General features: G+C 34.4%; 2 protein-coding genes across 5 annotated transcripts; one reads left to right on the forward strand and one right to left on the reverse strand.

Moving 5' to 3' along the window:
* The first annotated feature begins 438 nt into the window (after positions 1 to 438).
* LOC105323147 (RNA-binding protein 26) lies at positions 439 to 14,685 on the forward strand. 2 transcript variants are annotated; one of them, XM_034445018.2, is made up of 21 exons: positions 439 to 641; positions 3,412 to 3,530; positions 5,289 to 5,461; positions 6,032 to 6,156; positions 6,506 to 6,732; positions 6,919 to 7,122; positions 7,251 to 7,352; positions 7,458 to 7,571; positions 7,888 to 8,088; positions 8,367 to 8,594; positions 9,242 to 9,363; positions 9,698 to 9,841; positions 9,933 to 10,079; positions 10,351 to 10,584; positions 11,952 to 12,011; positions 12,141 to 12,248; positions 12,407 to 12,514; positions 12,695 to 12,913; positions 13,233 to 13,319; positions 13,469 to 13,600; positions 13,877 to 14,685. In XM_034445018.2, exons 1-21 carry the CDS (start codon positions 580 to 582, stop codon positions 13,967 to 13,969), a joined length of 3,009 nt encoding a protein of 1,002 aa, XP_034300909.2. In that variant the 5' UTR covers positions 439 to 579; the 3' UTR covers positions 13,970 to 14,685. The 2 variants fall into 2 exon arrangements, with proteins under 2 accessions (XP_034300909.2, XP_065932682.1); XM_066076610.1 differs by having other exon boundaries at positions 12,410 to 12,514.
* A 2,055-nt stretch (positions 14,686 to 16,740) lies between these two features.
* Positions 16,741 to 24,022, reverse strand: LOC105323146 (sodium/bile acid cotransporter 7). Of its 3 annotated transcripts, XM_034445022.2 has the most exons (11): positions 23,868 to 24,022; positions 23,090 to 23,172; positions 21,942 to 22,078; positions 21,543 to 21,618; positions 19,912 to 19,950; positions 19,319 to 19,354; positions 18,823 to 18,971; positions 17,921 to 18,021; positions 17,536 to 17,661; positions 17,052 to 17,202; positions 16,741 to 16,912 (listed from the first exon to the last, which is right to left on the reverse strand). In XM_034445022.2, exons 1-11 carry the CDS (start codon positions 23,968 to 23,970, stop codon positions 16,888 to 16,890), a joined length of 1,026 nt encoding a protein of 341 aa, XP_034300913.2. In that variant the 5' UTR covers positions 23,971 to 24,022; the 3' UTR covers positions 16,741 to 16,887. The 3 variants fall into 3 exon arrangements, with proteins under 3 accessions (XP_034300913.2, XP_065932683.1, XP_034300914.2); XM_066076611.1 differs by lacking the exon at positions 19,319 to 19,354; XM_034445023.2 differs by lacking the exon at positions 16,741 to 16,912 and having other exon boundaries at positions 17,048 to 17,202; positions 17,536 to 17,647.
* Between the last annotated feature and the right edge of the window lie 106 nt (positions 24,023 to 24,128).

Here is a 24,128-nt window from a genome sequence, read left to right on the forward strand (position 1 = left end):
GAATGTAGCAATTATTAATCGTTGTAGAATGGAGGTAATTTTGAATTTGATATGAAGAGATGTAGTGATCCAGATTTTTTTCTCGGGAGGAAGTGTGTCTGAGGGATATCTGAGTTTGCCATTCGGGGGGGGGATGTTTGAGGTATTATTTAAATTATAAAAATTGCCACTATTTTTGTGTCTCTTTTTGGGGTATGCTTTATTGCTTAAGGTTTTCTTCTGAAGGCTATTCAATTTTTTTTCTCAATATTGCGTCTTTTCATTCATTTTATTTTATTTTATTTTATTTTATTTCATTTTTCATTTTATAAGATTTTTTACGAGGACTTTAAGTAAAACGAGAGAGAGAGAGAGAGAGAGAGAGAGAGAGAGAGAGAGAGAGAGAGAGAGAGAGAGAGAGAGAGAGAGAAGGGGGATGTTCTCGCGATTGACGTGATCGTCCGAGATCGCCACCGCCATTTTAGGTATCGGTAAACGGAAAGTGGCACGAGAGAAGTAAAAAGATTTGAATTTGTTCTAAAGAAAGAAGTTGATGCAGATCTAGTTATTGGGTCAATATATCTGACATCAAACCTTTAAATGATGTTGATAGAAAATGTTGAAGCGTTGAAAACATGGCTGACAAAGACCCTTTCCCCGATGTAAGTGTACCGTCTGTTCAAAATGTTCAGCGAATGTAGAACGTTCAGTATTTATAAACATTCTGCAATATTTACAATATTTATGAAGAAAAACTCGTGTTTATAAATTTGATTCCTTGAAAATTACAATCAGGTTTAGACATTGCGATGCAATACTTTGGTGGATCGAATTTCCTCTGTATCATCATGATTATATTGTTTACCACTACCATGGACGTATTATATCACTACTGTAAATGAGTATGCGTCGATTTGATTTTAGTCTTCTAATGTATCATGACAAATCTCTGAAAGAATCAAATACAAATACAGCTTTACAAATACAGTTGTTTTCCCTGTAACTAATCGGTATGCAGTTTCGTTCATGCAACTATTATTGTCGGAATTCAGAATGTTTTTATTTGTTGTTTCAATTATGTTTCTTTGTCCTTCTAAACTGTGGTATCAAACTTCCTAAAATATGAAGGATGAATGACGGAGATAGTAATTTCAACACCCGGGACCCCCTCCATTTTCCTAGTTTCGAATTGTTTTTTTCAGCATCAAATCAAGCGCCCTCTTTCAATTCACTTCTGATCAAGTATTTTTGGGCACATAAATTTCGGTTATACACCAGAGGTAGAGGTTAAAGCTGACATGAATTCATAAGTACACATTATTTCCCTTTTATCTCCGACTACCGTCATATTAGATGTCGATTTCTATTGTTCTGCTCACCGCTACACACCCCCTATATAAGACCGAGAGCACAATTCATGCTTCACCGCATTCAGGTATTTCATACACCCGAACACGTAACCTTAGACGAAAAGACGTGTAGACACGCGTTTTGAACAAAAATAATATGACAACCACTGCACTGACAAGGATTATATCCAATGAACGACGAAACAAGATAGACCGAAATCCAGGCACATAAACTTTAAAAATCCTCGATAATTGTAGACCCTTTTCCTGTTTATGTTATGACATTGCACATGCGCAACCACATACTGTGGGCGATCGAGCAATGTCAATGATCGCATGGTAACGGAGCGTTTTTATAGAACCGATGGAAAAGAGTCGCTGTTACATTGTTACTTTCTTGGGTTTACTATCATTTAGCTACTGGGTTGGATGTAGTGCCGCCGGGGTTTTCAAAAAAGATGCAGACGTTGTGCACTATGTATCAACGACACACGTGTTCGATGTGCATTTGAAGTAAGGCAGCACTATCTGTGCAAAATAATACAGATACTAGTACCTTGGAAATTCTCTCAAAAAATAAATATATTTTGTATTTTATTGATTGTTGTTTCCTTTATTCTTTATTACAAACATTTTACTGCAATGTGTAGTTTATGCATTTAGAAGTCCGTGCAACCTGAATGCCTCGATCGGAAAGCAACCGACCGTAACTTTCTCGACCGGTATATATACCCCAGTGGCAGTAGAGGAGCGATCGAAACTAATATGGCGACCAAATGCTTTTATCAATTCATGTCAGCTTTAATAGACTTATAAATGAAGAAGGGAAAATGATTGTGGGAATATATTATTTAGATAAACCATTTATGCAGAGTTTCATAGAATTGTCTTGCAAGCACATGTGTGTGCACCGTTTGCAGATGACAGTATTTGTTAAGGACATATGAAGAACTATATACACTAGTTCAGTGTAATTTTTAACTTACAGATCAGCTGAAAAAAATTCCAAGTAATTTAAAAGTTGAATATCTTGGATAAATCTATTCTTGTTACTTTGCATTTCATTGATATCTTCCACACTCTACTTGCAATTTTTTGTCTGTGCATTGAAGCCTCATAATATCAACACTTAAAATGATGTAGTGGCAATGTTAGAGTAGAGATTCAGCTTGGCTTGATACAGGGACAATCCTATTCTTTGGAAATTTAGCTCATTATGATTAAAATTGTGTATCTGTTTAGAATCTTCATATGATAAGAGCTATGCTCATTTTTGCTACATTGCAACTTACGGTATTAGACACAAATGCAATTCATTGACTTGTAAAATCCTTTACAATACACCATACAAGATCTCACATCCTGTACTCAGGTCAACTCAGAGTGACCTTACAAGTATGAATAAAGATAAAAATGTTAGCCAATCAGATTCAAACTTCTATAAACAAATATTTAAAAACTGTGATAGTATTGTCTCCTACAGATCTGATGCTCACACATGTATTTTATACCAAGTAGAGTTAGTCTTAATCGGCTTCTAGCTCTTTCATGAAATATGCAAACAACAAAAACACAAACATACACACGGCCTTGACTTTGTTTACAAAGGAGACCTCTCAAGCATTTAGGTTCATTAGTGATAAAGAAACACACATCCAAACTACCAGCCAAGATTTTGGCAGAGATTATTTTATTGGTTTATTGAAAGATCACTGGTACTGGATATTGTTTGATCTTGTATAGCGTATGGTAGGGGAGTTATTTTACTAGTGTCATATTTATTGAATTTAATGCATTCCTGATGTGTTGCATCTGCCTTGAAACACTCTAGAATCTTGATGCACAAAGATAACATTTGAGGGCATTTTAGGGCAATAAAAACTAAATTGAATAAGACAACAACAAAACATTTTTTTTCTGTTCAAGACTCTCTCATCAAAATGCTTTTAGAAGAGGGGGAAAGTAGCATAAGTATTAAAATTCCATACTTGAAAATGTGTATATAAGGATATATTCATGTAAACATTTGTAGGTTTGATTTGAACTAGAACACTTTAGTAAATTACTGGATTGTGTTTTGCAGAAGCGATGCTGATCCTGCCTCTCTAGCTAAATATGTTGTGGCATTAGTGAAAAAAGATAAAGTTGACAAAGACTTGAAGGAAGTGTGTATAGATCAACTGGAAGTGTTCCTTCAAACAAGTAAGTAAATAAAGTTTGATGATGTTTAATATGCTGCACTAGTGTAGTGCATAACGCCTCTGACATTTGCAACTCTGATAAACATTTTACAGTAAACTATGTGCGGTTTTATGCATTTTTTGCTCCCAAAATTAAAGTTTTATAAAGCCCTTTAAAAATAAGGGTGAAGATACCAGTAGTTAGAATCATATTAAAAATTAGGGTGCAAAAGGTTATTACCACAGTGATGTCATAGTGTAGAAATGATGTCATGAAGATTGCCTAATTTTGATGAATTGGTGTTTTACTATAATTTTGCGACTGGGAAACATTGAGCGCAGGCTTGCTCAAGTACCATTTTTTAGTATGATGTGTATAATTATCTGAAGAAAAACATATGTTAAAATCTTACTTGAGCAGACCTGCGCTCTATACTTCCGAATGCAAAATATAAAGCAAAAATGAGAAAATTTTCATCCCTTTGCAAATCTGCGGGAATAAAGCCATAAAGTTGACGTCATAGATAAATAGCCAATGAGCAATGGTGGTTAAAATCAAGAGTAAAGTGATAGACGTCCACTGTACAATGATTTATGAAGATTTGATTTTTATACGACACTATTTAAAAACTGGTTAAAATTGGGGGGCAGATATTAGACCATACCGCACATAGTCCTTTTAAGGAAATTTATATTATGCATAATGGATAACATACATATAGCCTCAATTTATTAACAAATGGAATTTCTTAAAATAAAATTTTTTGAATACATGTAACATGATATGTTGAATAGAACCTGATTCATAAAAATGATTTCATTATACCCCCGCTCCGAAGGAGAGGGGGTATACTGTTTTACCCTTGTGTGTCTGTCTGTCCGTCTGTCCGTCCGTAACAAAAATTTCTGTCACATTTATCTCAGCAACTATTTATCGCAGATGCTTGAAATTTTAACACAGTGTTTGTTAAGGCATGCAATATCGTGGGATATATTTTTGTACCAATCGGACGTCAACTTCCTGTTAAATGACGACTTTGCTTATTTTTTAACCAAAATTTTCAAACAAATTTTCGTCAAAGATTTCTCAGCAACTATTTATTGCAGATGCTTGAAATTTTAACACAGTGTTTGTTAAGGCATGCCATATCGTGGGATATATTTTTGTACCAATCAGACGTCAACTTCCTGTTAAATGACGACTTTGCTTATTTTTTAGCCAAAATTTTCAAACAAATTTTCGTCAAAGATTTCTCAGCAACTGTTTATTGCAGATGCTTGAAATTTTAACACAATATTTGTATAGGCATGCCATATTGTGGTATATATTTTTGTACCAATCGGGTGTCAACTTCCTGTTAAATGACGACTTTGTTTATTTTTAGCCAACATTTTCAAACAAATTTTCGTCAAAGATTTCTCAGCAGCTATTTATCGCAATGCTTGAAATTTTAACACACTATTTGTTTTGGCATGCCATATTGTGGGATATATTTTTGTATCAATCGGACGTCAACTTCCTGTTAAATAATGACTTTGTTTATTTTTTGCCAAAATTTTCAAACAAATTTTCGTCAAAGATTTCTCAGCAGCTATTTATCGGAGATGCTTGAAATTTTTACACAGTGTTTGTTTAGGCATGCTATATTGTGGGATATATTTCTGTACCAATCGGATGCCAGCTTTCTGTTAAATGTCGACTTTGCTTATTTTGCATATTCACATCAGAGCGGGGGTATCACTAGTGAGCATTGGCTCACAGATATCTTGTTTATTTTAGAAACAAAAGACTTTGTAGACCAGTTATTTGAAGCTTTAAATTCAAAAGAGTACTTGAAACATGCATCAGACTCGTCAACAAAATCAGCCCCCGTCCAGGAAGTGAAATCAGACACTGTCCTTGCAGTCAAATCAGACAGGCGTAAGGACTCCTCCGACTCCAAGAAACCCAGGGTAAACATTAGCATGCTTTTTATTTATAGGTAGATAGAAATTTTATTTTATAAATGAATAAGCTACAAATTTACATGAAATAAAGTGTACCTGGTACTCATAGTACAGAATGTATATAATACAGTATAGTCCAATCCACACTTTGCAAAATTTATTTCCCTTTGCGGGGTCAACCAGAAGGGAAAAACTCAACTTTTCCCTTTTTATGCAACCAAAATGTGTGGGTTGTCCCATCTTGGGGCAATCAAAATACACATCAGATTTTTAATGTCATTTGACAAAGTTACACACTGCTAAACTACAAAGGCTAGAATGAGAAATCCATGGTTTTTTTTTTCCAAAGATGCGGCAAAGGGGCACACTTTTTGTAAAGTGTGGATTGGTCTATTCTATCATGCTGTAGTTCTAGATACAAGATTCTTTCTTACACATTGAACAAAGAAAATTCATTTATAATTAGAGAATGCATGAGTTAAAACTAACCGTCACTGAATAAGTGTTTATGCAGGTCTCTTTTGTATAATGGTAAGCAACTAATCTACTGATGATTTTCTACTGATTTGATTTTAGAGTGCCAGTGAGAAAGGCAGAGAGGTGAAGAAGGAAGACAGAAGGCACGGGTCAAGGAGTCCCAGCCCTAGGGACAGGAGGCACGGGTCACGGAGTCCCAGCCCCAGAGACAGGAGGCGTGACTAGTAAGTCCAAATAACTGTCCCAGCTTTGTTTTGGAGAAGACATTGGCTCTAAATCATACATGATTAGTTACTAATCATCTTCTTCTGTGACAGTCATTTACAATGCTATCCTTAACAGTTGTAAACACATTGGTGTAAGCGTACGAGTTTGCTTCTGCTAATAAGTTCTTCTACTGTAGTGTCGTAATTATTGTAAAGTGCCAGCTTTATGTAAGTGAACTCATACGCTCTAATTTATTTCAGTTAATAACTAAATAATTTGACTGTTAACATCATCACAATGCTGGTCAAGCATTGGTGTAAGAGTACAAGTTGACTTATTCTGATATTACAAGTCCTTCTTTTGTAGTGACGACAGAAGAAGAAGACACGATGATAGAAGGACGTCTGTTGAAAGGAGAACTTTCAGGCGAAGGTCAAGGTCATTTAGCCCTAGAAGTCCTCGTCGAGCTAGAGGTCGTTCAAGAAGTCCGAGGGACAGAGGACGTTCAAGGTCATATAGTAGGTCTCGATCCAGATCTAGACCAAGGTCATGGAGCAAATCAAGATCGAGATCAAGATCTAGGGAGAGGAAAGGTGAGATGTAAAGAAAATTGGGAGCACGAAATGTAATGATTGTTTATTTTTAATTTTGATAGAAAAGGAAATTTAATGACAGTATATCAGGCAAAAAAATTGTCTTATTCATTTCAGATTTTGATTTGGCAATACAAAGAAAACCAGAAGTTGTATTGTTTACTATTGTATTTGATTTTTCATTAGTTTATAACAGACAACAGCCAGATAGCCGTGGTTCCACTCCCACTTTGGACAACGGAAAGTATGACTCTACGTCTGCCATTCCTACGGTAGGAAGTGCCATGTACTCTATCCCCAGAGGAGAGGGTGTGTACTCCTCTGAATCTCACCCCCAGGGTCTGCCTGCATTACCTGCTCCATCCAGACAGAGGTGTAAAGATTATGACGGTAAGAATTTTACTTTTGGATATTTGACTGTTACAAGTAAGGCCGACTTGATCATTTCAAAAGTAAATAGTGGTCAAAATGAAGAGTTCCAAAAAATTTTGTTCTTTTTTTCTTCTTGTTCATTAAAGAGAAGGGGTTTTGTATGAGAGGTGATCTGTGTCCATTTGATCACGGCCTGGATCCTGTCATTGTAGAAGATGTTAGCATCCCTCCTCCACCTTATGTACCAGGTACACTGCCTTTTAAGTTGAAATCATTTGCAAGTATATTTTAATAGAAAGGATGAAATTTTGGCACTGTATAATTCACATCTGAAACCATTTTATGTTTTGCAGGACCCCCAGTGATCCCTGCTAATGGTGCCCCAAGGATGCCAGGGCCAGGACCAGGGTTTGTGCCCAGACCCCCACCCCCTGCTCTAGGACCTCTCCCACTGCCTCCCCGCCCAGGTTAGTTCAAATTTCTATCTTATACATGTGCAAGTATAAAACTTGAAATTTGACATTAACCAGCATGTACAGGTACATACCTGTTTAATCCATTGATACGAATAAGTTTGTCATTTTGTGACAAAGATATTCAGGCATCAATTAGACAATGAGTTAATGAAAATGCAAATTTTAAGAGAAATTGTGTAGGTTGGTTATTAAAACACAACAATGCAGAGAGCCACTTTCTTGGAATGAATTGACAGAACATGGGTTCAACATTTGAAGAGATTGTACATCCTACTCCTGGCATATGAAATCTTTTGATATTTTGTAGATCATTTTGAGCCATACAACCCGGAAGCTCCAGGGATGACAGGTCCCCCAAGACAACCGTTTTGGCATGGACCGCCCCCCTCCCAGCCTCAAGGGACACAACCGGGTGGCAATTTTCCACCATTTCCTCCCCCACAAAATCCTACTGTCCAAGTCAGAAACAGGGAGCACCTCATCAGTGTAACTGTAAAAGATGACAAAGGTTAGTGTGTGATATCGATATATTGAAATGGTTTTTTTTTTTTAATAATCATATACATTTTATGCCTTTTTGACTTCTTTACCAAACTTCATACAATTAAACCACATGACATAATTATTATAATATGAATATTCTTATCCTGCATTAATTTAGAAAATGCTTTTTTTCTTCAGATGCAAAGCATGAAACGTAGTGCCAAAGCACAAAACATTGTGCAAATATTAATTTTTAAAGAGCATATGTTAAGAAAAAAAATTTAAATCATTTGTTTTCTCCAGATGAACGTTCCATAGTACCTCCTGGTACAGAGTCCAGTGAGCCCAGGCCTGAGAACACATTGTCCAATTCTAACACGGAGGGCAAGCCGGAGAGGACGGTCATCCCCCCAAAGCGCTCCTACAACAGCGGGCCCGGGCAGGGTCATCGAGGATACATCAACCCCTACCACCAAAACAACTACAGACCCTCAGCGCCAAAAAAACCATTCGACTTCAGCAGAGTGGGAGGTACATGTACATGCAGTTTTCTGTGTACTGTGGTTTCATTAATATTCAAGGGTATCAATTTTCGTGGATGAAGTAAAAATCACAGTTTCAAGGATAGGTAAATTCGTGGCTAATGACTCCATCAATACAAAATGTCAATAGAAATTGCACTTCGATGAACATTTAATTTCGTGGATCAACTAAACAACGAAATCCACGAAAATTGGTATTCGACGAATATTGATGAAACCACAGTATATACTTATAGGGAATAAAGAACCATTCTTTGAGTATTCTGAGGTGATCATTATAGGCAAGGAATGGTCAAATCCAATAAAGCACCTCATAATATGCAAAAGATGATTCATTTTCAGTTATTTAAATGTTTTTTAGCAATTGGATGATTATTAATTTAAGTTATTGACATTTTTACATTATTATCATATTGTAAAGTTATATGCAAAGCCTGCTTGTGCCACAACAGTATGGCATTTGCATCATTAATGAAATGTATTGAACTGTAGGTCACAAATTTAATTCAGTTTGTAATCACAGACAAAGACCTTGGAAAATGTACATATATTGTTATCAAAAAGATGGAATAAGAAATGACTTGCGATTAAGGAGTGAATAATTATATTTGTCTTATCAGAAGTTGTACATTGTAGGCTACAGACCACCAGATACAGATAATCTGAGTCTGGAAGTCAGGAAAATACCCAAAGAGTTCAACAATATCATGGCCATCAATCAGCATTTCAGCAAATTTGGAAACTTAACTAACATCCAGGTATGTTGAACATTGAAGCCAAAGAAGAAACAAAGTTATTTAAGAAAGTGTGTTATTTCCAATTCAATTCAAGAAAATTATTGTAGATTCTTAATTTTTAAATGATTGTTGTCAATGAATTTCTAAAATCAATGTGTATGATGAAATTTTTGTTAAGTACATGAACTTAAAAAACAATCTTTAAAATTGTAATACATGTAATTGCTATACATTTATCAGTAAATTTTAAGATAAGAAAAATTATGTTATGGTAATATAAAAATGTACATATACTTGGGTTTTTATTTAATGTACATGTATAAAAATACTATATCACAGCAAATATTGTTGACAGGTGAATTTTGAGAATGACCCTGAGGCGGCTTTGGTGACATTTGGCACCAACCAGGAAGCTTTAGCTTGCTACAGAAGCACTGAGCCTCTCTTCAACAACAGATTTGTCAAAGTATTCTGGCACAAAAATAAAGATAAAAATCGGGTAGGTCTTCACCAAATTGGGTTTCTACATTTTATTACATTGTAAGCTTTGTGGCTTTATCTTATTTGTGTACTTTGAATATGTTTTTCAGGAGAAATCTGAGGGAGCGGATGATCAGCAACAGGATCAGCGGTCAGTGAAGGAGAGGTTAGGACCCCCAATCATCCCCCACCCCAGCAAACTGTCCCTCAACAACATGAAGCCCAAAACTGTGGAGCAGCCCGTGCCAGCTGAGAAGGTATTCATTCTGTACAATATTACTGGAAAACAAAATTCCTCAATATAACGAGTCTTTGGTTGTAGGCACTGTAAAATATACAAGCATGTGTGAATATGGTGGTTTGTTCCACTCATTGGGAAGTAATATAAACAGATGGGTAGCATTTCATTACGGCAATGAAGATACAAACCAGTAGAGTGTCTGTACATGGAATAACACATGTTTTTTGGTTATTTTAGACTGGTGAGTGTCTTTAGATGCAATACCACATCTTTCTTTGTTTTTTCAGACTGTGATTTACACCTCATCGGTGGGCAACATCACTAAAACAGTGTATAACCCGGAAGCCATTAAAGCCAAAGTGGCCATCACCAGCCCTACAGCTGTGGGATCAGCATCCTTCGTCTCCAAGATAGAGGCCATCAAAAGACAGGAGGAGAAGAAGAAGGAGATGATGAAGAAGAAGGCAGAGTTACAAAAACAGAAGCACGAACTTCTGCTGAAGCAGGTGGAGCAGCAGAAGGTCAGTGTCCGTGTAATCCCTCTGATTGAAATAAATGGGGGCTCACTATTTCACAGCTGTTCAATATTTGTCAGGGGTTTAGTTGTTGATTCCAGGTTAAAATATTATGCAATATTTTGAGGTTTAAAATACATGTACTATGCTATATTTTATACCCATGTTCAATGTTCTGTGGTATCAAAATATTATATGACAGCGAGTTGATACACAAGTACCCGGTACTCAGAATTTCATGTTATTAGAAAGAACTTTTAGTTCAATCATTAAAACATGCATGTAAAAAATTTGTTATTTTTAAACTCAATACTTGCATGTAAATAAATTTAATTTGTAATCATTTTTTTTAAATTCAAAGATGCTTGTATATGTAAATGAAATGCATGTGAAACATCATCATACATAATGTAGGCCCAGGGCTCGACATTAACGCTTGTCCGCTTGTCCGGTACCAGTTCAAAAAATACACGGACAAGTGAATGTTGCTGGCCACTTGTCCGACTGGACAAGTGCATTTTTATGTAAAGAAGTCTCCAACATTTAAATAAGAAAAGGAAGTTTAGTGATAAGTTTATCCGCAGTCTCGTTATAAGTTTATCGATTAGTTATTTTGAATTTCGATCCCGACATCAAATTGCATATTGAGTTACTCTTGATCGGGATTGAAGTTCTCTAATTTCAAACTGAACTGTAAAGGTGTGGATCTTAGTTCTTACAAAGTACCAAACACATGTTTAGAAAAAAGAAAGGAACAAAAGGTAGCAAAATAAAGGATTATGGAAAGAAATGTAATTTATTTTAGGGTTCGTTCATCATTGATAGACTATGATGACTTTCCATGTTCAGTTTAAACAAAAACAGATGAGAAATCAATATAACAGTTACATGTATTTTTAAACCTGGTGCTAAATCTAAAATGTCTTGTAATTTGCCATGACAAAGCTACAGCTGACAAATCATGTTTAATGTTTTATGGAAAAAATACATTTAGGAAAGATACCTTAAGTTTCCATTTAAAAAATCAGGTTATTAATTATAGCTAGAATTTTTTTGGTAATACAGAACTGTAGTTCTCAAGTTGACAATATTTAATCTTTAATATTGAAAATTTTTTGGACAAGTGAAGTTTAAGTTCGGACAAGTAAATGTCTTGGTCACTTGTCCGAATGGACAAGTAGGAAAAAAAGTTAATGTCGAGCCCTGCAGGCCTACATGGTATGTTTGGGTTTAATGCTTACCAGTACATACAGTATATAAATGTAGGTCAGTGCTTGTGAATTTATTGTAGAAAGTAAATAAATAGAGCCAAAGTGTCCTGGTGAAAGATCTGATATACTGAATAATATTATTTATATTTGTTTCTGTTTCAGATGCTAATATCAAAACTAGAAAAGACAAAGAGTCCTGAAGAAAAAACAAAGATTATGAAGGTGATGAAAGTTTAAGTCAATGTCTCTAATTTAGATGAAACAAGTTTTGCGAACCTGATTTTTTTTTCTCATGACCATTTGTTTGAAATGTACAAAATTAACATTTATACATGTACTTTGATGTTGTAGACAATTGATGTACTGGCAAAATCAGTAGAAAAGATCAAGTCGGAATTGATGCCCCCAAGCAAGCCTACACCCCAAGGAGTGGCCAAGAGTGTCACCACCCCTGAGGAGGTAAGTTCTTTAGATACATAATCTGCTCCAAAAATGAGTAAGTGAAATTACGTATCAAAACTTTCCATTCTTGTAAATAATTTGAATAGAAGATTTTTGTATACGTGTCTACATATGTATTATTGTGGTGGAATTGATAATGATTTTCGATGTGTCAGCAGGCTAGGAAAGAGATCTTGGACACAGAGCTGGAACTTTTTAACAAGGAGCACTCAGGAGAAGACACGACCGCTCTCAAACTGAAGCTTAGTGAACTCACAAAACAGGTTTGTGTGTCACTGTGTCCACAAAAATTAACTTTCGTCTGTAAATCTAATGACAAAAACAAGACAGGTTTAGCTGTGAAAACTTTCAAGATTTAATTGTTTATCCAAAATTCCAAAGGTCGGTAGGTTACATCAAATCAAATGAAGAGTGAACACTTGGTTGTTTTTGGTTTTCTATAGGCAGCAGCCATGGGATTACTTGGCAGGGGAAGGGGGAGGGGCAGGGCAGCCCCCAGACCTAGAGAAGCCAATACCTGGGTGGCGGCTGGATTAAGGGGGAGAGGAAAGCCCACCCATGCTCACAATCCAGGAAGCAGGAAGTTAGATAAGCGACCTAAGCAGCTGGAGGTGACAGGGTTTGATTGGGAGGAACGAGAACAACTCAACCAGCATTTCTCAGTATGTACATGTCAAGTGTAAAACAGTAATGGATGTAATATTTTCTATAGAAATTTTGATTATAAATCTTTGAAATTATATTAATCAAGACACATTGAATAAGATTTCATTTTGAAACTTGCATCATTTTTTTTTTTTTATTTCTTCTTTCAAGAGTTATCTCTCTTACACTGCAGATGTAATTTACATGTCATTAAAATAAAACGTTTTTCAGCTTTGTGTGCCATAGACATGGTAAAAGTAAAAAAAGTACTGGTAATGATAACAATGTTTAATATTTATTTGGACACATACTAAGTCTTTCAGATTTTTTTCACAGAAATTTTGCAGTGTTGAAAAAATAGATTTTGAGGATGAGGATAAAAGTGCTGTAGTATCATTTAAATCCAGAGATAATGCAGAAAAGGTCTGAATTACTAGTTTATTCATTTAGTAAGAAACTGAAATGAAATAGATTTACTGATTAAAACAAGTTAATTCTCTACAATTTTGTGTATTGCAGTGGGCTATTATGCTAATCCAAGTGTTACATTTTTTTTAATACTCTGTGTGCAGGCTTTAAGGCATTGCGAAACTTACATGGGCAAAAAACTCATCATGAACTGGTATACAGGAGCGAAGGTTAAACCAGGGCAAACTGACGATAGCAACTACCAGGATGAGGAAGCAGCCGACCCCGAGGTAGAAGTAAGTTACACACAGAGGGACTTGGAAAGAACACACATTTCGATTACTGGTCCGATTACTGGTCCAACTAATAAACTTCTCATCTGTATAATTCCTAAACTAATGTAGTTGTACTTCTTTATATGCAATGGCATCTGTATCTAGCTTATTGTTTGATCTTTTGCAGGAAAAATGACCTTAAAGCTTAGATGGTTTAATTACTGAATCAGTAATGTGGGTTTGTAAAATACATGTACTGTATTATGTAGACAACTCATCGGTGACTGTTATTTTCAGGGTCATGTTGAAGATGATCTGGATGAAGAGGCGCTGCTGGCCGGTGATGATGAGGATGAGGAAGATGAGGAGAGTCGGTCGTGGAGGAGGTGACACTGAGGAGGAGGAGGAGGAGGAGGAACTACCAGAATCACCGAACATTCGACATTTATATCACTATTTTTTATCATATTTACATTGTATAATCAATGAAAAAAAACTTTTGTTGTTCAGCATACAGATATCTAGTCAGCTGTGGAATGATCTTATTCAGAAGCAAGTTTTGCATTTTATCATTAATGTGGTTTTGTTGAATAGCTTAAGCTGCATGTTGAGATAAATCTGTGTGCAGTGTTTTTGACTCTTAAGATTTGTGAGTTACATGTACATTTGTTCATTGTATCCTAGATTCAGACCGACAGTTTTACTAACAAATTGATATTGTGAAATCAGAGTTGTGGTGTTCGAAATTCAAGATATTTATCATAAAATAATGTAATTTTTAATCTTTCTGAAAAGAATTGTGTAAAGATGTTAAGATTCCAAAAGCAATAATCATTGTATATGAATTGGGTTTTTTTTATGTTTTTTTAAGCATCCTTATTCTGATTATGAATTTGCTATGTTAATTATTTGTAATTGAAAATGTTTATGTTGTGAAGAAATGATATGATGAAAAGGAAGAAAAAAAAAGAACACATGAAAAAGAAAAAATGAAACATGAGAAGAAAGAAAAAAAAAGATATGGTGTGATTGAATATGATGCAATGTTACAAAAATCTTGAGAATAAATAGAAAACAAAAGATGTGGTATAAAAACCACCACAAAATTTTTCGAAAAGATGCTTATGTTACGTAATATAGAAACGTGTACTGGTACATGATCCTCATTTTATGTTTGCCTTCATGGAATGCAGGCCAACATCGAATGACTTTTATTTGAATCATGGAGTGTTGATATGAATCTGTTGAATTGACATCATCCCTGTCACACCAAGGCTCCATGTATACAATATATACGTACAGGTTCAGCATCAAAATTTTTTGCAAGATACATGTGAAACATGGAAGGTAATCCTGCCACAGGATAGGTACAGGTAACCTGGCTCAGGTAAGAGTTAGCAGGAAAATTGATTTTTAGATCACCTGAGTCACTCAGGTGACCTATTGCTATCAGTCTCCAATTATCGTTTTGCATTAATCAATTTTTACATTTTAACTTCTTGAAAACTACAAGGCAAGTTGTTTCCACTTTTGATCAAAGCATCTCTTTGATAGAGGATCTAAATTGTGAAATTCATGACTTCACCACCTTAGGGCTCATGGGCGGGGCAAAATATTAGCCAAATTTTCAAAAATCTTCTATACTCCCAGACATGTGAATAAAAACTAAATGCATGGTAATGATGTCCATGAATCTGTCTACCAAAATTGTGAAATTCATGTGTCCGGAGTTCAGGCACCGAGTTGGACCGATATTGCCATATAGTGAAAGTGTATTAAATCAAAGAAAATATTCTATCTATTCCCGTATATATTTGAAAAAAGATAATGCATGGTTATGATGTCAATGAAGCCCTCTACCAAAATTGTGAAATTCATAGCCCCTGGGTCAGGGGTTCAGGCCCTATCGGTAGATCCAATTTGGCCATAAAGTGAAAATGTATCAAATCTTTAAAAATCTTATTCTCTACTCTTAATTATATTTTAAGAAAACTATATGCATGGCTTTGGAGCCTTCTACTTGAATTGTGAAATTCATGGCCCCTGGGTCAGGGGTTCAGGTCCTTTTGGTGGGGCTAATATGGCCATATAGTGAAAAACAATAAAATTTTAAATATTTTCTTCTGTATTTAGACTGTTGGAGATAAACTAAATACATGTACATTGCTATTATGTTCATAATGTCTTCTTTTTAAGTAGTGAAATTCACTTTTTATTTGGGTAGGGGGGGGGGGGGGGTAACAAATATGGCTACATAGTGAACATTATTTTTTTTAGCTCACTTCACTTGGATAAACCTATTGCCATTGGTCTTGCGTTGTCTGTGAACAATTTTACATTTTCCACTTGATGACTTCTAGGTAAGTTGTCATTTGGCCTCATTAAATTAAGTATTTGTTCTATTTAAGGAAATTGACCTACTTTATTTTTCCTGCACATTGTATGCTTGTGTGCATTTGAAACAAAACTGTGAATATTTTTTTTTACACCATTAAAGACCTGTAGGTCTCTTTATATCAAAAGCTTACAATTTCTGGTCCCTGGAGCTAGGGAGTAGATAATCTGAGATATTTCTGACTTTGCCTCCCCCTCTCCCCTTTATGAATAAATGTTTATAAAAAAAATCAAATAATAAATGGCAGGGGTACCTGTCAGAGGAGTTTAGGATTAGACTTCAAAACGTATCTTGATCGAAAGTCAAAAAAGTCACCCTCTGACAGGACAGTCTAAGGAATATGGTTCTCAGGTGACTGTCAAGGCCTGTAGGTCTCTTGTTATATGTAGTTTTTCCCATGAACCAATCCTTTAATATTGATCACATTTTGATCTTGTTTGTTTAAAATTTTCAACATAGGCCCGGTTGTGAAAACAAGTCCCCTAACTACATGTACATGTAATTTCACTGTCAGTAAGTTGTGAAATATAAAGGTGGTTTTGACTTTAGTAAGTTTAAGACATGACTGGATGTTAGGATGCCGTCGTTTTTTTGCAGTTGATTAGCGTTAAAGATGGTCATTTTCTTGTAGCTGCTTCTACATGTACTTTATTATAATATATATAAAACTACTTTTTTATAAGAAAACAAAATTTCAACAATTTTAAGTAATTTTACAACAAAATAAATACAAATTTTACTGTAGCTGCTAGTATTTTAATATAAAATTAATATAACAAATATTCAACAACTGTAAGAAATATTTGATAGCAAAATAAATAACAGTGTATATTTATTGCAAATTGAGGTAAAAGAAAAATGTCTTTAATTAGTACTGCAGGAACAGCACAGCTCTCCCTAAGGTTTGTTTATCCTACACATGCTTGGCCATTGTATACCTGGAAAAAAAAAACAATTAATGAACTAGAGTAGACAAATACTTTAATTCCTAGTTCTACTTATTCACAAAAACTCCTGTGAATTAGAGTCTTTTTGAGGCTTCATACATCTACATGAAATTGGAAATATCAACCATACCTATTTCTACCCACAGAGTACATCCACTCCTTCAGTAGGGGAACCATGATCCCTCCCAGCAGGATCTGTGTGGGGTGGTACACCAGCAGGGGGACAGTTATAACAGAGAGACCCGGGTCACCACTGAACACAATCTTTATAATGGGTATGCCTGTCAAAAATTCTACATGTGATCATATGACTCCAATACCTACTGTATAATTTTTTTTTATCAAATTAATATTTTAAACTACATGTATATGCTAATGCTTGTGTTAATTCACCATATACACTACATGAATATCAATTAGGGATGAAAAAATTAATTTCAATTCAATTTCAATGGGTAGGCTGTTGTAACATTTCATTCACAAAAGATGATCGAAGTTCAGAAACATTAATTGAAAACTGTCAAACTTGCCATATTGAGGGGGGAACAATTTATAAAAATTGATGCATACATGTTGACAAATGTCTATGTCTGTAAATAATAACATTATTTTACCTAGAGTTAGTGATTTATGAGAGCCGCAGAACATCATGGCAGTAGTATCTGTCGGATGAAAGTCCAGCCAGGGCTGTGTTGTGATGAAGAAAATCAATCCCAGTAACGCACACTGCAGAATGACAACTGGAATGGCAAGTACATTATCAAAGATTAATACTGGTACTTTCACATAAGGATTTTTTTTTTATAAAAAACCTAAAAAAAAAAATGCATTTTGGTTAAAAAAAAAAAAAACACTGGTAAATCATTTGAATGGCATTCAATGCAATCTTAGACAACTGAAGTCCGATAAAAAACTGCCTTACTGCTATTAAACTCATAAATTGTATCAGATTTTGGTGCTTATATATTGTTAATGGAGGAACAAGTTTCAGGTACTCACTCAGGAAGACAATGGAGATCAAGCTGAGAAAGTCCAGGTGTGTGTCGGTCTGTAGGAAGGTATCACAGAACGTTGTGTAGATGATCAGTAACAGAATGGCACTGAAATATATTCATCTCATTCATTCTTCACCCTTATACACAGAAAAGAGTCTTAACCTTTAAATAGCTTAATATTTTTTAATGAAACACTGTAAGTCTTGTATTTGATTCATTTTGCCTTGAAATAATTAACTCATAGAGACTAGAGAGAAATAACAGTGGTCTACACTCATTGAAGACAAATTTAAAATTTGATGGGAGGGGGGGGGGGGGATTTACCCTGGACTGTATGCAGAATAACGTATTTTTCTCAAGATTTTTTTTTCTTTAAATACTGTAATATGTGTAATGAGACAGGCAGATATTTTTATTTTTTTTATTTATTTCTATTGCAAGATTCATATTCCACACTAAAATTGAGTTATTCCCCTTTTAATATTGACTTGTTTTCCCAAAGTACTAAACTTGGCGATTTCACTGTTTTGTCAACAACAAAAAATAGAAGCCCGTCTAACTTTTGTTAAGATATCATGTAGATCGCAACTGTGCCAAGATGTTAAATCTGCAGTAAGTATTTCTAGCAATTAATCAATTGCATTTAATTAGGAATCCACGGTATGTATATTGCAGCACATCAATGACATTGCACACAAAGGAATACATGTATTGATATTGTGTTTTCTAATAGTAAATGGGTATGACGTGGACAATTTTCTTCAGTTTTGCAATTATGTGCATTAATTAAAGCATGCAGTGATGCTAAAAAAAAACAACATGTATTGAATTAAAGCCATATCCATATGAGGTAAAACAAGTTATTGAAATGCAAAATTCTATATTTTATCGTAGTAATCTTGATACCTGCCTATGGTCCCAAATGGAATAGGGTTTCTCTCTAGCCACATTCTGTGTCGTCTCCTAATGGCCTGACCCAGACAGAGAGGTAGAACCACGGTCAGGGACAGCTGTAGGAAGATGGAGGTCACCGGGACATCCACCGCTGACCCGACCTACATAGATCAATTTTATACAATGTCAGGTATTGTATTAACTATTATTAATCATTATTAACTATTATTAATTTAGAGAATGTATTTTTCATTATTATAACATCTCGGCTGTTAAATGGTAATTTAATATATGATCTACGATGCTTTGTCAACCCAATTACGGTAATACTCACTGGCCTTGGGGAAACTGTTTAGGTATGTGTGCTTATGTACAAATAATTGCAAAGAAACATGTGCACAGCTTTAAACTTATATGAATGATCATGTTTTTTTTCACAGTATTTAGACAAGTCAAATACCCATCCTTTGTCAGTGAACTACTTGTTATATAAAATTAGATTACTTACAATCAACAATATCAAGGATGGTGTGATGAATATTCCCTACAAAATAATACATGTATTTAAATGTGAATACATGTAAAAGGAAACTGCTTAAATCGTAATGTACTGGGATTCAGACACCAAACTGGCACAATTTACATGTATAATCAATTAGTTATACATAAAGTCATAAGTAAGAGTAAAATCATGACAAATATACTGTAAATGTATTACATTTGGCTGTGTATTCGTTTTAGCATTTTTCGCAGAAAGCCGCTTCGGCTAAATAAATACATCGCTATATGCCATTCCTATAAGTATCAAAATAGACACATTTAGAAATACTCCAAATCAAATCTATGCTGACTTGTTGAAATATAATTTTCTGCCAAATATTGTACATGCCAAATATAACGTTTACAGTAGTCTTTGGATTTATAAATGATTTCGGAAAAGCTGTATGTGGCATGATCATTTGTCAGTCAGATTAGATTTTATTGTTTATTTCTACAAATTCATAAAATAATGAAGTGTACATGTGTATTTATGTTCGTATTCTTATAAATTTGATTCTTTAATTTGTTTCTACCATTTTTAATTTTCCCTACAATACTCACCAAAAAGCTTCCCACAGCAGAGTTAAATATTGCTGCAGCCTAAAATAGATATGTGTGGAGATTCATGATAGAACATTACAATTACCTTTCTGTACTGTACCGTAGATTTGAGGTTTTAACGGGTGTTGCCATAAGCAACTGCATGTATTTGTTAATTTTTACACGTAGGTCTTTATATAAATTGACCTTATTTCAATTATCACTTAAATGACAAAGCAAACTAGAACTGTCCTAATGGGACTAATACCCCCGCTAGGCTAATTTCAAATGGGATAAATAATTGAATTGAATAATAATTAAGGTTTGGAACACAACACATACAAAAAAAAAATTCTAGAATTGTAAAAAAAATAGTTAACAAAGAAAAATTAAAATCAAAATTGTCAGAATTTCACTGTAAATACATATCTATAACAGTAATACATTTACAAATGTATGTATTTGATGATATATTTTTTTAATTTAATTGATTTAAAGAAAAACCAACAAAATGACAATAACCCCTCCCTTTGCAGTGAATAGAAATACCGGTAGCCAAGCAATGTTCTTCTGTTGAGAAAACTTTCAATATCTTTCTAATAAGAGTCTTGACAGATGCAATTAGTTGTTTAAAATTTTCCTCACTTTCTCCTATGGCACAATTGAACTCCATATCAGAAAATTGATCCCATAGGACTATGATTTTCTTTGATGAGCTTGTTAAATTTAATAAACTCCCAAAACATTACCATAATTACCATACTATGTAAAAATATGTAAAAAAGAAAATTAATATTACAAACAATTTTAAAATTGCCAAAACACTACAATCATATCAGTAATTTTGAATTTCATTTAAATTAATGCCCAATAGGGTCACTTCATCAAATTACTTGACAAATAAATTTAAACAACCTCTACAAATAGTTTAACTTCTTTATTAATAATTATATTATTTATTTCCTTATAATGATAGACCTTTTGGTTTACATGAAACAGTTTTAAAATAGCCCCAAAACCATCACCCATTTTACAGATTATCAATTTCCCCTAAACACATGCTCCATCTGAACCATGGCTCAGATAATGGCTCCCTTGGGACAAATGAATTCTGCCACACTTGTCTTTGATGTTCTCATTAGCTCCTAAGAATTTATCATTGACAAACAAAATCTTTGCATTGTCAGTTGATAGAATACTTATAAAAAATAAATTTTTTTTATTAATTAAGACGTAAAGACAAAAAACTCCATCTGGATGTATTTATATAAATATATTTTAGAGTGTTTTCTATTAATTAATTAATAAAATCTGTAAGGATTACCTCCCTTACTTTTCAACATTAGTGTACAATATATAGAATAAGGAAAATGAAAACTGTCATAAAATCATTAAATCTTGTCTGATCTTAAAAAAAATTGCAGGTGCACATCTTCAGATGGTGTTCAACATATGTACAAATTTTCAAACTGTTCCATGCAGTAATAAAAAATTCTATAGGGGGGACAAAGTTGCGTCTACAGACAGACGGACGGACAGACAGACGGACAGGGTGAAACCAATATACCCCCCTAAACTTCGTTTGCGGGGGTATAATTAAGAGATAGATCGGTTTGAAATTTTTCTCTCTTGTGAACAACTACCCTTTTTACCTCATTTCCAGACACTGCTTTTGTTAATATGACGGCTGATGATACTGGAGGAGGCATGCATCCCAATACCAATAGTCTGAAAAGTCAACCAAAGTTCAGTGACACAAACCCACCATTGCTATTGCCCAACCTCTCTCTATTGAAAAGGGTGTTCATGACGTAATATGAAAGATTCACAAAAACATCATTCCAGACTTATATATGGATGCTTGTAGTTATCATTGTCAATGCATGTACAATTGCACACTGATAATTAAAACTAACCCCCCCCCCCCCCCCCCCCCCCCATGTAGATACTAAATACCTGTTTACTCTCTTAAAAAAATTCATGTGGATGACAATAGTATACAATGCGTGTATGATACCTCTTAGTTGATTTTCTTTGTAATATATATTTACCCTTGTAGGAGGAGTTTGTCAAATGGCCCATCTTTCATCAATGATACAAGAAGATATATCAGTGAGGGAAAGACAATGAATGTCCATCCTTGTATAAAGAAGTGCACTTTGAACTGCACCAGAGCTCTTCTTAGATCCTACAACAGAAATGAACTTAATAATTAATGCAGTACTTGTACATTATATATAGTTACTAGCTTGTCTGTACAGATGACTATACTGCAAATAAAGGGTAGCTATGTACCGGTACATCTTGACAGGGACTGTCATGACTGTTCATTAATATCATATTTCTAAGCAACCGTTTTTAATTATTGTTTGGAATATAATGATTATTGTTATATTCAGTAGTATTTTCTCACTATATAACTCTATATAGACGAATAGTCAATAATTGTAATATTAGCTCGTCCGAAAAATATTGACCGGTCAATATTTTTTTGATATTGACCGGCTAGGAATAATATCTAGAGAACATTCCCTGTATTTCAAATAATCGCCTCTGATTTGTTGCTTTGTAAACGATGACGCAAATAACTCTTCGCGACTCCAAAATAAGGTAACGTCATAATAGAAAGTCATGCAGTCTTCGCAAGTAAACAACGGACGCGCCATGCGACGGTTTGCTATCATAAAGGATATAAGGATTTGTGAATTACTGTGAAGTAAAATCAAGTAGAACATCAATGTGTTAATTCTTTCGGTCGGCGGAATATCAGCAGTGACCGTTTGATGCTGAGGATATTTTGGAAATGAACTTTGCACAAAATTGAATTCGTAAATTCTTTGTTGAGCTGAGAAAATTACGGCGATCAGTTTTTAATTATTTTCTTAAATTTTGGTTTGTTTCTTCATATAACAAAACAAATGTTGACTGTGTTTTCGGGCAACATTGATTATATTAGCCCCCTTGGGACGAAAATATTGCCCTCCGCTTCGCGTCGGGCAATATTTCGTCCCTCGGGAGCTAATATAATCAATGTTGCCCTCAACCCCAGTCAATATTTGTATAATATAACTACATCTGATAATTGTAAATATGTAAAGGTGATGTGTAATTAGATGAAAGAATTTACTCTCCTTATAAATAAGACTTTAGATGTTGAAAATTAAATTGACTTGGAAAATGTATCTATTATATATAATACCTCACTTCGAAGTGAAATTCCACTGTTAAAAAAAATGATGGCTACAGCGAAAAACTTGACTGTTATTTCTGGTCTCAGGATTCCTTTACAAATATAAAAATCATAATTATAGAGTCATGCATGCATGTACATTATCTCTTCATTTTGATCATGCTTTTCAATTTATTTTGGAATTTCTTTTCAGATATTGCGCTGGAATTTAGGTATTTTCATGGATGTTAAAATATTAATATGATGTGTATCACACATATATTTACATTGTGAAACCCAAGCACCTGAAATATTGTGTTTTGTGTAACTAATTATCCATGAAAATTAATATCTAAAACACAGAGACATAAATTACATTATGTCTCTGCTAAACACCTGCGTAAATTGTGTCTTAAATAAACTGAAAAAGAACTTGGCATTTTATTGGGTTGGAGGGATCGACTTACGCTGACCTAACATGTTTTATAAGAATTTAATTGTTATTTTGCATGGGAGACGAAGGTGATAATTTATTACGTAAAAGACTTGTTCGCATGTCAAATCAGAGCACAGGGGCTTGTGTAGAGAGAAAAAACATCGATAAAAAAGGGGGTACTTTTGAGGAACATAAAGTTATTTTTCCTCTAAGGTACCCCCCTTTTTTATCGATGTTTTTTTTTTCTCTACACAAGCCCCTGTGATCAGAGACTGTCCCTGGCCATGTGTCTATGCCGTGGCCAAATTTATACGTGTTATTTCGTTATATTGCTGGAAATTAATTGTTTTGAAATGTAAATAGATTTACGACCTCCTCTAGCTCCAATACTTGGCGCAATGCTTGCAAAACAAATCACAATCAAGATGCCACAGAGAAACCAATTAGTTCGAATAAATTGTGCAACAATTATCATTGCTTTACCGGAACTTATCCCAACAACTGCTTTTTTCCACCTGCGCTAAAGGAAAAATGGGAATGTTTTAAAATAAGTAGCCTAACTTCCACAATTTCAAGTTTAGACCCCTTTTTGTTTAAAAAAAATGTTAATATATTTCAAGTATTATACAGCGA

Source organism: Magallana gigas, chromosome 2 (genome assembly GCF_963853765.1).
Source record: "Magallana gigas chromosome 2, xbMagGiga1.1, whole genome shotgun sequence".
NCBI classification, from domain to species: Eukaryota; Metazoa; Mollusca; class Bivalvia; order Ostreida; family Ostreidae; genus Magallana; species Magallana gigas.

Bases quoted from the DNA above. Each gene is read 5' to 3' on its own strand.
- LOC105323146 (XM_034445022.2), bottom strand. From the start codon at position 23,970: ATGATAATTGTTGCACAATTTATTCGAACTAATTGGTTTCTCTGTGGC. The intron at 22,079-23,089 runs GTATTATATATA...TTTCTGTTGTAG, and splicing joins GAATTTCACTTCGAAGTGAG to GATCTAAGAAGAGCTCTGGT. The intron at 17,203-17,535 runs GTAAAATAATGT...AATTTTTGACAG, and splicing joins TCATAAATCACTAACTCTAG to GCATACCCATTATAAAGATT.
- LOC105323147 (XM_034445018.2), top strand. From the start codon at position 580: ATGATGTTGATAGAAAATGTTGAAGCGTTGAAAACATGGCTGACAAAG. The intron at 6,157-6,505 runs GTAAGTCCAAAT...CTTCTTTTGTAG, and splicing joins AGAGACAGGAGGCGTGACTA to TGACGACAGAAGAAGAAGAC. The intron at 8,089-8,366 runs GTTAGTGTGTGA...TGTTTTCTCCAG, and splicing joins AACTGTAAAAGATGACAAAG to ATGAACGTTCCATAGTACCT.